The sequence below is a fragment of the Diospyros lotus genome, chromosome 12 (assembly GCF_014633365.1).
Source record: "Diospyros lotus cultivar Yz01 chromosome 12, ASM1463336v1, whole genome shotgun sequence".
Classification (NCBI taxonomy): Eukaryota; Viridiplantae; Streptophyta; class Magnoliopsida; order Ericales; family Ebenaceae; genus Diospyros; species Diospyros lotus.
This window is the reverse complement of record NC_068349.1, coordinates 2560395-2573603: the sequence shown is the minus strand read 5'-3', so window position 1 is coordinate 2573603 and position 13209 is coordinate 2560395. Positions and strand designations below refer to the sequence as shown.

The following is a 13209-nucleotide window of genomic DNA, read 5'->3' as shown; positions in this document are numbered from 1 at the left end:
TACACAAAATGAAACATTTCTTATGTTCGATTTCTTGAGTTAGGCAATTACTTGGACAATATTATTATAACATAACTCAAGCTTAGAAACAGAAATAGGGTGTCCTTGTTGCACAAGACATCCCACTTTACAAGGGATGAGGGAATATCATATTTTTATAGCCTTCTCTTTTCTTTTCTTTTTTGACAAAGATGTTATTTTCACAACTCAAATCTGTGACTTTTCAGTCATAAAGGAAGAACCTTAGCCTTGGTACCAAGGCCCAACCTCAAATTTTTAGTGACTACTACATTTTTAAGCACAATAAAATCTTCAATATCTACCCCCACTTAGTTAGAGTTTGGAAAAATGATGATGATGATGATGATGAATTTCAAACTTTCCTCAATAGCACTGCCACCCAAGTATAACTAGGGAGATACTTAGAAAATTCAAGTCATATTGTGTATTGGGCTATTAAGCTGTGCCCAAGCTTCAAACAGGCATAAACTTGCACTGGCAACAAAAGTGTAGTTTGAACTGGTAAGATTGAGAGAAAGAATCTACAATGTCAGACCAACCTTGCAGGTTCTCTAGTTGAAGGGCCAGGCATATTTAAAACTGATATGCAGAGACAAAACAATGTGCCTACCAACGCTGGAGAATGAACAATATGCCTTGACCAGAACCTTGAAAGTGCAAACCACAGAGCTTGGCAGAACACAAATCAAAGTGTGCAACAAAGATGAATGTCCACCAATAATTTCCAGCGGCCACAAGATGCTCATGAAGCACTCGTAAGGCCAAAACTATGAATTTAGGAAGGGAGCAAACCCTCCAAAGGACAAATTCCTCAGTTGATAACACTGGATTATCTAGTGCCAAGACAAACCCAGAGCTACAGAACAAAGGAAGCCAATAGAACAGAGGAATCAACTAAAACCTAGCTGCTGAAGATCTTACAAATACCAAGAGTATACAAGGGATATTACTGCAAATTTGCAATGAGACTTACTTCTTCGGGTCGAAAACCCTCATTCTCGGCACTGAATCACATCGCCAGGCTTCAGCATATTTTCCTGCCTGCGATCTACATTACAGATTAGTTAGACTTACTATCCCAAAAACCAAACTCCTCAACAATGGCGAGGCTGCCATTGGTAACCAGAAGATATCAATAGTAAGGTCGCGACAAAAAGGTCACTGATGCATTGTGGGTATGTCCATGGCACAGAAAAATAGGACTCTCGTATGCAGACAGAGAAGACGAATAAGAAGAACAAGAATATATTCAGTGCCGTGAAACCGAATCGGAAAACAGCTAGCTAGCGATAGAAACGAACCTCCGTAGATGTAGGTCACTGGCTCCGGCCGAGGATCCATGAACGATAAGGAACTGCGAGCGAACAGCAGGACGACGAGCAACCACCCTGGCTGTCAACAATATTCACAACTAGCCTCTTTCCTCGATCTACTTTGGGCATGCAAATTCACCACCAAAAGTTGGATTTACTTAAATTAATCGAATTGGACTAATTAAATTTTTTGATTCAATTTGATTTTTGTTTGCGTCGGTTCAATTCGATTAATTTATTTCAAAAGTGTGATTTTTGATTTTGGATTTCACTTTTTGATTTGAAAAATCGAATTTTAAAATAATTCTATTTTGATGTTTATAAAACGAAATTATTTTCTTTGATTTTGTATATTTTTTATTTATTTATAAAATAATATTATTTTTTTTAGTTTATATGTTTTTTATCGATTATTTTGATTTTCTTTGATTTTTTTGTGTTTATTCAATTTATATAATTTTGATTCAATTTTTTGGGTTATCGATTAATTCAATTTTTCCAGATTAATCAGTCAGTTTAGTTCGATTTGATTTAATCGATCAGTGAATTTCGATCAGTTTGATAATTGAACTAACTGTTTGCACACTCTTAATTATTGAAATGTTCGAATATTAGAACCAACTTGTTGTATCCTTTGAAGATAATTGTCAAAACGCTGCCGTTGTCATTCAAAGTTCATCTCTTATCTAATCTAAAAAGATAATGGTTGCAACTCTCAAATAGAAAATAACATTATTTTAAACACATCATCTTATTATTTTAAAATTTAAAATTGATTTTATTTGGCAGAAAGAAATATATTTTTCATTTTTTATAAAAATAGAAACATATAAACAAAGATGAAAACTAGAGACCAGAAATTAAAAAACATTTTTCACAAGTAAATAGACCGTTAGGATTTTTCCGTTACCATTTAGTTAGACTTTGATTTTAAAAGGAGATTAAACTTATTTTCACGCCCTTAAAAAAAAAAAAACTTATTAGATGGTTGGAAATTTTGATTTTAAATTGTTAAGTTTGATAGATTATAAAAGACAAATAGTAAAAATGTTTTTACTTTAATTCTTAAGGTTGGAGCAAAAAAAAGAAAAAAAAAAAGAGTTAAGAGAGCTTAAAGATCATTATTCAAATTTCTTATCTCACTAATACACCCTCTTTATGTACAATAGTTTAGAAATAATTATTTATTTAGAATTAAGTCTCTTCAATATATAATGATTAGGCATAATTATCTTATACAAACCAGATAAGACTTAGAAAAAAGAGTTTATTCCAAATTTATCAAAATTAGTATAAAGAATCCTAATTGAATAAGGCAATTTAATTTTGAATAAGATTGGCTTAGCCTTCAATTTTGTAAAATTCTTTTTTCTTTGATCAAATTAGACCTAAATAAAATATTGAGATGAAGATTAGTTTAACTTAAAAGGTTGAAAATGACCTAATTAAGCAAGTAGAGGTCGAACGTGACCCAAACAAGATACACTCGTATTGATTAAACTAGATCTCAAGTATAATCAATAGTGATTGAACCACCTAAATAAGATTATTTAAATAAAAAAATTAATTTATGTCGTTAAACTTAGTGTTAATCAACTTTAAAATCTACTTAAATACCTTTTTAATCATAGACAAATTAACAATTTAAAATCAAAATTTTCGGCAACAAAAAGTTAAATGATAGTGTTAAAGATTTTTTTCTCATGCTCTAATATTCAAGAAGATTATGATAATTTATTAACCTTTTAGAATACGATGGACAAAAATCAAGAGATTAGGGGTTATACTATTCTCTCAAAAGTTAAATATTAGGGGTATGATAGGTATTTTTAAAAAGTTTAAGGATTAATTTGAAAATTTTTAAAACTTAAAAATTATATAAAATGATAAATAAAGTGGAATGGATGTGGTTAATTTACCCTATAATATATATACGGGTCGGGACGCTACCCGTGCCCGACCGGGAAGGTGTAAAATGCCCGCCCAAAGCAAAACGGTAAAGCTCCTGCACTGCTGAGTGCTCGCCGGACGGGGACCGGTCACTGTGATCATCGGATCAGATAAACAGCTTCGAGCTTTTCCAAATCCTTAGATCCACAGTTCTTAGAGGAAATCATCGCTTCAGGTTTCCAGAATGGCTGTGGCAACCTTTTACAGAAGAGTTCTTCCGTCTCCTCCCGCCATTGACTTCGCTTCCCCGGAAGGCGAGGTGAGACGCGCTAATTTTCACTTTGTCTCTCCACTCGTACGACCTTATGTAGTGATATTCATAGATATGCATCTGTTGTTACCATCTTTAAGCTCTTGTTAGAAGTCAAACTTTAGAGCGCTAAATCATTAATCTAGTATGTGTGTTGGAACGTACACATTTCACTTGAAACCGGTAATGTTTGTGGATGTGTAATGGCGTCTGGATAGTTTACTTGTCATGATCTGTTGAGAGATCAGTTGGAGGCTGTGGTTTCAGTGGTGGGAATGGAATTTGTGGAAGCACAGATAAAAGAGGGATTAGATATTTCCAGTTGGGTTGATTATTAGTTCATTCCTTATATTGTAGTGCTCTTTCTGGTTTGAGGATTTGGTGAGAGAAATAAAAATGAAAATTTAAAAGGGAATCTTTGTCTCTGGTTGTTGACAGATTTAGTTCTGATGTCATTGCTCGTTAATTTTCTTTATTTTTTATGAATTCAAAAAGCAAAAAGAAGCAAATAAATTCTCTTTTTTTTGTTGTTGACAAATTAGGAGGTCAAACATGAAGAAAAATGGTGTTTCATTCTCTCTGTTTTGCCACTTCCTTCTACTTGCCAATCCAATTGAAAGAAAGCCTTATTGCGTCATATCTAGAGAAGCTAATTCTCCTGGGATGGTGTTTTGTTTGCCTACAAGTGTCATTAGTCATTATTGTCAACTTCATGCTTTGCTCTTCTTGCGGGAATCATGGTAGAACTGGAACATGGTTTTTATGAATATTCTGTTCAACACAAACTATCTTTGTTGGTTTTCCCTACACATGTCTTGTTTTCTATTTACTACATGCTTTGACTTGCACAAATGTATAAGCGCTCTCTTTTTTCAACAAAAAAAAGAAAAGAAAAGAGAAGCACCACCATATTGGGCTCTAAAGATAAATTTCATGTTTGTGAAATGAGCTTGCAGCGGGGAATAGTTCTGATTCTTCCTGTAACAATGATCTTCTTTGCATATATGTAGGGGTAACATGATAAGCATTGCAGGGTAGCAAAAAGAATTGCTTTGCTGTCACCCAACTTGTGGTTTCTTTGCTTTCGGCATTGTTTTTTTTTTATCTAAGTGATGCCAGAAGAAAGTCTTCTAAATACAGAATCTGTGAATCCCCATATAGGTGTCTAACACCCACCTGCCACTGGACTGGAAAAATGGTGAAAATCCTTGTTCATTTTTTGTCTGGTAAATCTGGTTTTTCATGATTTTAGACGTAATTCTGGAGAGTGTAGGACAAGCATGCACACTTATCGTTCGATCAAAAGTTTTAGGTTATGCAGTGCCATTGTATTAATTTTATCTTTGGAGTTTGCAGGAGCTGTTTGTTGAAGCTCTTAGCACAGGGAGCATGGAAGGATTTTTCAAATTGATCTCTTACTACCAAACACAATCTGAGCCTGCATATTGTGGTCTAGCTAGCCTTGCCATGGTCCTAAATTCCCTTGCAATTGATCCGGGGAGAAAATGGAAAGGTAATTTCAGTTCGGTACATAGAAAAATACAGAGGGACTTTCTTTGGGGAGATGGAGATATAGGAGATGATTTTAGGTTTCCTTTAACTAGTTGGGTTAAATTTTGTTTTCCAAAGGAGAGCAGAGGTTTAGGAGTTAGGAATATGAAAGTTTTCAACAAATTAGGTAATGGCTGCAGAGGTTTGAAAATAATGATGATGTGATATGGAAAAAAGGTCATTGAATTCAAATATGGATTTGGTCGAGGAAGTTGATCTAACTCCATCTATGGAGCTGGTTAATGATATCATGAGAGTTTTGGGATGGTTTCTTTAGATTTATCCCCAGTTCAGGTTGTTGATCAGAAGATAATTAGATTATTGTTTGATTGTTAGTATAGTTCCATTCCCATGAAGCTTCTCTTTTCAGATTTATTTCTGTTACCCAGTACCAAATTAGCTTCAATGAATGATTACTTGTCTCCCATCCAATAACGTTGCCTGGTTCCTTATTTTCTCGAAACTGAGAGATAGATTCCACTTCAGATTTGTTTGAATTTCTTCACTCCCAGCTCTCTAGGGTGTTCAGGGAGAGGTCAGATGGGTTTGGAGCCCATCAAGTCAGGAAACTTTCTCTTGTATATTCTTTTATAAAGTTCTCTGCGACAAAGGTAGATTGAATTTCCTTGGAAATCTTTATGGAAGTGGAAAAGCCGAATGGCATTTTTTTGCATGGATCACCCCTTTTATTTTTTTTTATTTTTTTTTTTTGTCACCATTCTTATTTATACTATTTTGAGGAAAAGGGATCTATTGTGATCAATTGGCTTGTGATATCTGGAGTTTTGTTTTATCTCTTTCTAGTATCCAGTGGGTAATACTAACTTTTAGTTTGGACCTTAATGGCTTTCCCTAGTAGGAATTTGGTAGAGATTTGGTATAATATTCCTTTTCATGTTATGTGGATTCTGCAGTGTGAGAGAAATAGGAGATCTTTTGAGAATTCTGAGAGATCCGTTTCTTGCCTTAATGGAAATATCCTTATTTCCTTTCTTAAGTGGGTTAGAAGAGTTTTATCTTGTTTTGGTTCCTTTTTAAGTTTTCTGAATGGCTTATTTCCATATGTTGTTGGGGCTTGTTTCTGTACGGCATTTTCCCCTTAGGGTGCTACTTTTGTCAATATGTTTTTATCTTTCAAAAAGAAATGTTCACTCTTGAGTTTCTCTCACAGGCCCTTGGAGATGGTTTGATGATTCCATGTTGGATTGCTGTGAACCGTTAGGAAAGATAAAGGAGGAAGGCATCTCATTTGGAAAAGTTGTATGTTTGGCCTATTGCAATGGTGGTAACGTTGAAGCATTTCGGGCAAATGAGAGCACAATTGATCATTTCCGAAGTTGTGTAGTTTCATGTGCTGCTTCTCAGGATTGTCATATGATCACATCATATCACAGAGAAAAATTAGAGCAGGTTTGCTAGCTCAATACATTTTGTGCAATCAGTAATATTCAGCATATAGCTTATCTGTCTTAATTACAAATAGTGCATAGTGCAACATCACAAGCCGTAATCCCCACAAATAGGGCATGATGTTAAATAAATTTTTGTAGCTACGATGTGAGCAAATTGAGACCCTGATATTGAATTCCTGTGGCGTTATTGTTATTTGCAACAGTTAGAAATTTGTTTATATACCACCGTGGTGGTAGCCAGCAGTTCAAAAGTTCTCCTGTGTCCCCTAGGTTTGAGGTTCGAACCTTAAACCCATCCTTCTTGCAGGATGACCCAGACCCATGATGTCAAAAAGGGCGGTGGATATAAGGCCCAATGTTGTGAACTGCAGTGGGGCTGGGGTGGTGGGCTCACTGTCTCGGCAATAGCTATAGCTCAAACCAAACATTCCCTAGTGAGGAATAGCCCTCATGGTCACGCCCAGAGGGAGTTGCTACGCCGGTTGCCCCACCTTCCTCTTTTCCTTAGCAAACCAAAAAAAAAAAAAAAAGAAAAGAAATTTGTTTATATAGGTACAAAAGGGTACTGAAGATATTTATGCACATACATGGTTAGCAAAATGTACATTTGCCTCTTTGCCAGTACAGTTGTGGCAACTGAATTGATATCTACAACTTATGATGTCAATTATAATATAGGAACACTGTACTTGGAGATGCTAAAAAGTATTAAATGTGTTTCATCACCGTTCTTTATTTTCTGTATCAATGGTAGGCAGAAACCCAAAATACAATTTAATTATGTTAGAATCTGGAAAAGAATGATAAAGAAGTAGCCTGTGTTTGTGTGTGTAACTATTCTGTCTATATTGCAGTTATGATATTCATTCAAAATGTACTTGTTAACAAACATCTTGTAGAATAAAAGGACAAAATTTCTCTATTTGGTTACTGATTCCTCACTCTGGAAATTTCAAGATGGGGGGTTGCAAACTTGTTCTTTCATTTGGTTGCAGACAGGAACTGGTCATTTTTCACCTATTGGAGGGTATCATGCTGGAAGAGATATGGTTCTTATCTTGGATGTTGCTCGGTTTAAATATCCTCCTCACTGGATCCCTCTTTCACTTCTTTGGGAAGCCATGAATACCATTGACAATTCAACAGGACATTATAGGGGGTAAGTGATAAGTTTTCAGTATGCTGCACTGAATAATATGGTAGAAATGGCATTCCTGTTAAAGTATAACTTAAGCGAAGAAGCTTTAAAAAATACACACATAATTTAGTGAATAAAAACTGTTAGCTGCTGACAACATTTCAATGTATTTGCCTTCAGTTGGTATAGATATTTCTTTATCTAACCTCTCAGCAATGACTTCTTTTGATAGACTGCTGTGCCAAATTCCATGTCACCACTGGAATCTGCTATACCTGCTCTTGAAAATCTCCTAGAGGTCTATGCCTTTGTGTGTGTTGGATGTAGACTCTTGATACTCTCCTTCGGCTACCTTCTCATGGTCTGAAATGTCTAATATGATGATCTGGCCTATAGATGCTAGGGTCACTGTTGAGGTCCACATGACATGCAAGTTCTAGAAACCAAAATCCCCTATCAGGAAGCACATGCCTGTCTAGGTTGGGAGCTGAATATAAGAGTTTCCCAAATTCAAAGGTGCAACCATGGTATGGCCTATAATTGTGTGGTTTGGTGGTTAGAATGAAGTTATGTCACTGCCCAGGTTGTGTGTTGTTGGCTGGTCATAAAAATATGTTTTTGTGCCCTATGTCATAGGCTATTACTGTGTGTTCATTCTCATTTGTAGGAGCTTCGGAGCACAACAGTTGTCACCCTTACTGAGCTCAGAGCTTTCGATTTCACAGCTCTATTTATTGATAAATTTTAATAGCTAGGAACAATGCTGGGATCCCAGCTCATGTACTGTAATAGTTTTGTCTAACAAAAATAGATTTTGACAATAGGTGGAGCACCATATTGTGACTTGAGTGCAGTGGATGCCGTGGCCTGATTTTCTTTGGCTGGAGATCATGCCCTTTGGACCACAACTGATATTTGTCTCTTTTTTCATTGCCTTGATGCTTTTCCAGGTCTAAGCTCCTTGAATACTACATCCTTGACTAATATAAACTTATTACCTTGAAACAAAACTCTTTGATATGCAATTTACAAATGTCTTTCTCAAGAGTCTGATTAGGATGGCAGTACTTTGTGCGACCATGTGAAAGAAAAACATATTATCACCATTGTCACTTATGGAAGGGGACAGTTGGGAACAATTAACTCAGTGAAATCTATTATAACATTAACATTTTTCATTTTTCCTTTGTAAACATTACAAGTTGCATCTGTTGCTATTTATTGGCATGGTCATCAATTTCAATAAGGGCAAAGTGTTAAGTTTCATGCAAGATGGACATCTCAGTCTAACTTCAAGCTAGAAGAAAGTTATTTTCAGCTAGAATTTCTTAATTCAACTGAAATTCAGAACCTCCATAGCTGTGGTGTTTGTTCCAGTTTTGTCTGGGTTTGACCTGTTGAGAAAATAATGCTGGACTATGAAGGATATTGCAGACTGTGTATGGTTTGGGCATGGGTAAGTAATTGCATGCATTTTTTTTTTTTTATATCAGACTCCATAAGCAGTAATGATAATAAAAATTCTTGAGTTTTTTTTCTTTTATTTATTTGTTGCCATTTGTGTTTCTTCAGCTTTTTTCATCTCCTTTCCATTGTCCATTTCACAGACAATGAATAAATATCTGGGAGTTGTATCTCTGATTACCCAATCTTAATGGAACTCTGTAATTATCCTGTCATGTGTCTTTGACTTCTAAATTTAAGTTGTCCACTATAGAGAGTATGTTGTAGTTCTTGAGGTATTTTACATGTCAGCACATGAGCACACTACCTTTTGCTAAGTGTTTGTGGTTGTTTGGTCTTATTCCCCTTATTTACTGTAATTCCATCATTTGCAGGTTCATGATTCTTTCAAGGCTTGAAAATGCACCATCCATTCTTTATACAGTGGTACTGTTCAAGTTGGCCCTTTGTTTTCATCCTGTTGTGTTATTTATTTATTTATCTCTGACTTTATTTGATTGTCCGTTTTGCTTCTTCCTTCTTGATCAACAACCTTCCAGTCATCAATGTCAAGAACATCAATAAACTTAGCACGTGGAATACTCTGCTCCATTTGGTGCTTGGAAATGGTTACAATTAGGGACAAAGGAAAAACCACCTAAATCTGCAAATAACATTTAGTTTTGTAGATTAGTGCCATATTCCACTAGCACTGGAGTGCAACTCTTTGGTATGGTAGCGCAGCATATGAATTTATGCACATTTCGTCTAAGACAACATAAAGTAATGGATAAAATTCTGAAGAAAAAAATATTATACATATTACCTTAACCTTGGTAGCAACAGTAAGGTTGCTATTTCGTGTCTGGAAGGTCATACAGGTTTGAGTTGTGGAAATGGCCTCATTCCAAAGCAAGGGAAAAGTTGCATACAAAAACAAACCCTTTCCCAACTCTCGCAAAGCAATGAGTTTCGTGCATTTGGAATACCCTTTTCTTGTAGTTTCCTTCAATCTGGTCCATCCAAGGAGGAGAGTAACAGGGTACTGGAATTATGTGCTCAAGCACCATGAAAAACTATCACTTGAAGTGGGAGTCATTTAGAATATTTTTGTCCAAAGTACAACATCGCAGAATTAGTTAAGAGGGTTCTAAAGACCTCTGCCCTTTTTATTGCTTGCTTTCCATGCCTCCACTTCCCTCTGCAAACAAGCTGATAAAAGTTATCGAGTTTTTTCTTCTGCCATTTCCTTCTCTTCCCCTTTTCTGTTTACTTTCTTCTTTTAATGGTATGTGGAATTAAGGTCTTGAAATTTCTCAGAATATAGAAAGTTTTGCTTCACAAGTAATTTTAGAATTAAAATTCCTGCCTGCAGTTCTGTTCTCTTTGTTCTAGTTAAATAAAAAAAAAATTGGGTTTTCATGAGCCCAAAAAGCATGTTTCATGTTCCTGTATATATACTTTTTTCTAATGCTTATCATGACTGTAAACTTTTCTCTAGAGTTGTAAAGATGGGAGTTGGATCAGTATTATGAAGTACTTAATTCATGATGTTCCATTCCTGCTGAAGTCAGAGGATATAAAAGATGTTCAGGAACTACTCTTCAAACTAATTGCATCACTACCTTCTGATTTTAATGAATTCATCAAGTGGGCTGCAGAAGTCCGAAGATCGGAGGATGAGAACACAATATTAAGTGAAGAGGAGAAGAAAAGGCTTGAATTGAAGGTTCTTTTCTTACTTTTTTTACATTTTCCTAGCTCTCCTTTTCCCTGGCTTTTCCTTTTCCTTCTTTTATATCTTTTCTTCCTTTGTCCATTTAACAATTTCTACTGGAAATTGTGGTCTGTCCTTTACAGTTTGTTTTATATTTTTCCTATATATACTTTTCACTGTGTATCAGGAATTCAAATAAATAATAATAATAATAATAATAATAATAATAATAATAATAATAATAATAATAAGTTGTGAATTTTGATTTCTCCAAGTTTTGGATTTTAGGGAGAGGTACTGAAACAAGTGCAAGAGACTGAATTATTTGCGCATGTGACCAGATGGTTGGCTTCTGAAAGTTCAAACTGCAAGTGCATCACATCCTTGAGTAACAAAACTACATTACCTGAAATTGCAGCAAATGTTTGTCACCAAGGAGCACAACTTTTGTCTGGGAAGTCCAGTTCATCAAATTCATTTTGCTTTAAGGATTCAAATACGAAACTCTTAGAGGGTAATGGTCAAAATTCAGTAAGGTTGATTTCTGGAACAGTAATTATTGATGGAGGGAAACAAAGGGTTGATATGCTGATTCCTTGGTGTCAAAGAGGATCCAGTGTTGACTCAATTAATTGCAGTGGGATGCATCCATCTACTGCTGATGTTTTGACAGTATTGTTATTGGCTCTGCCTGAGCCGACATGGTCTGATATTGAAAACAAGAAGCTGCGGGCGGAAATGAATAGTCTCACGCAAACTGAAAATCTTCCACTTTTACTACAAGAGGAGGTAACTTCATATTTCCAAGGTTTTATATTTTATTTTCATTAAATAATCTTTACCTCATTGTGTGTTAGCAGAGCATGCAAACTGTGCTGGAACTGGACTCCACCTTTATTCAGAATTTGAATAAGATACGCTCTTTTTCCAAATCCTGGGCCCAGTCCATACTGCCAAATTTGGCAAATCTGTCACTAAGAGATCTGTCTTTTTTGACTAAAAAGATTAATTGTTCCAGTTTGTTAGAACTCTTAGAATGCCTCGAAATGTGGAGGGATAGCACTTTGTCAAAACTTAGACCCGCTTAGTCCTCCAAAATCTGTTCAGTTTGAATGAAAGATGCCAACTGCATTTGCTTTTGGCCAAACCTTCTTTGATGAAAATCAGCAAGACCCCCAAATAAAGTGAAGATAGATCCTTAAGTTTGGTTTATTTAATCAGTCTTGAAAAAAGGTTGAAATACATTAGGTTAATTATTTGGGCCCGGTTACAAATGCACAGCATTTTATGGTTCCATTATCAGTTGTTATATTTCATCGATCTTTGACCACATCTCTGGGTTAAAAATCGATTACTTCTGGCATATTGTGACAGTTTCTTCTACCTCCTACTGTTCCAGCACGTCTTTCATATCTTCAAATTCAGTTTTGAAGGTGGTACAAGCATACGGGAAGTTGATAATCCGACTTTGATGTTCATAGGATACATTGATGGAATTGGTCAAAAATTAGCATCTCTTTTTATGTTTAACAGAAACTTCCACATTAGAATTCCATGGTAACACTTTGACTTCATATAGACTTCTCAATTCAACAGAACCTTGTTCTTATTTGTAAATTTTCGTGTTGTAAATGTCTGGTAGGTTCTGCACCTGCGACGACAGCTCCATTTCCTCATGCAAGATGTTGGTGATCTTTCTTCTCCTTGATTTTTGCTTTAGTTTGAGCTGCAGACACCCTTAGAATCCAAGGTATGTGTATTGTAACATAATTACTGAATTAAACACGCTCAATAGCATTCCCACCATATTGGTGCTGGAATGTCAACAACATTGATGGGTGACAAGATTGACATGGATTGATTGCTGTTTACAAGCTGTTTCTTGATAACAACATTTCAAAGCCTATATTCCACTACGTGGAGTCGGCTACATAAATTTTAGTTTGCTATGTCGTTTCTTTGATAAACCCAGGTAACTTCCAGTAAATTATAGGTTATAACTGGTATCTCTTTGCCCAAAACATAAGCCCCTACAAGATTAATTTTACAAAAAGCAGTGGGTTGAGAAGAAAGTTTTGAAACTCAAATGTGTTTTGTGAATTCATGGTCATGGAAGCATGAGTTTATTATAAATTCATGATTTGGGATCATGAGTGATCTATGTCAATGAAATTTGGAATTTTCTTTGTAACCCACTGCCTCAACAGAGAACATTCTTTAGACCGGTTCTCAAAAAAAAAAAAAAAAAAATCCACAGCCATTGACATTGGCATGTTCTTCCTTGGTGTATGTCTCTTTGTTGTGAGCTTCTCTAAACTATGATGTACAAAAATGTTTTGGCCTATTGTTTTAGTGTGTTTCTAAAACGGTTTTTGTACCGAATATCGAGAAATACTAAAAAAATATTTATAGAT

At 35.4% G+C, this 13209-nt stretch overlaps 1 protein-coding gene across 4 annotated transcripts; it reads left to right on the top strand.

The window, feature by feature from the left end:
- The first annotated feature begins 3280 nt into the window (after positions 1 to 3280).
- Positions 3281 to 12669, top strand: LOC127814138 (glutathione gamma-glutamylcysteinyltransferase 3-like). Of its 4 annotated transcripts, XM_052355414.1 has the most exons (9): positions 3281 to 3543; positions 4891 to 5047; positions 6257 to 6495; positions 7493 to 7656; positions 9474 to 9525; positions 10580 to 10807; positions 11084 to 11584; positions 12195 to 12352; positions 12438 to 12669. In XM_052355414.1, the coding sequence occupies exons 1-9, from the start codon at positions 3469 to 3471 to the stop codon at positions 12535 to 12537; spliced, it is 1674 nt and encodes a 557-aa protein (XP_052211374.1). In that variant the 5' UTR covers positions 3281 to 3468; the 3' UTR covers positions 12538 to 12669. The 4 variants fall into 4 exon arrangements, with proteins under 4 accessions (XP_052211374.1, XP_052211378.1, XP_052211377.1 ...); XM_052355418.1 differs by lacking the exon at positions 4891 to 5047; XM_052355417.1 differs by lacking the exon at positions 12195 to 12352.
- Positions 12670 to 13209: the final 540 nt, after the last annotated feature.

What these genes read in the sequence shown, in the direction of transcription:
- LOC127814138 (XM_052355414.1), top strand. Translation starts at nt 3,469, where the DNA reads ATGGCTGTGGCAACCTTTTACAGAAGAGTTCTTCCGTCTCCTCCCGCC. An exon ending in TCAACAGGACATTATAGGGG is followed by an intron (nt 7,657 to 9,473) that starts GTAAGTGATAAG and finishes CATCATTTGCAG; the next exon opens with GTTCATGATTCTTTCAAGGC. An exon ending in AGAAAAGGCTTGAATTGAAG is followed by an intron (nt 10,808 to 11,083) that starts GTTCTTTTCTTA and finishes TTTGGATTTTAG; the next exon opens with GGAGAGGTACTGAAACAAGT.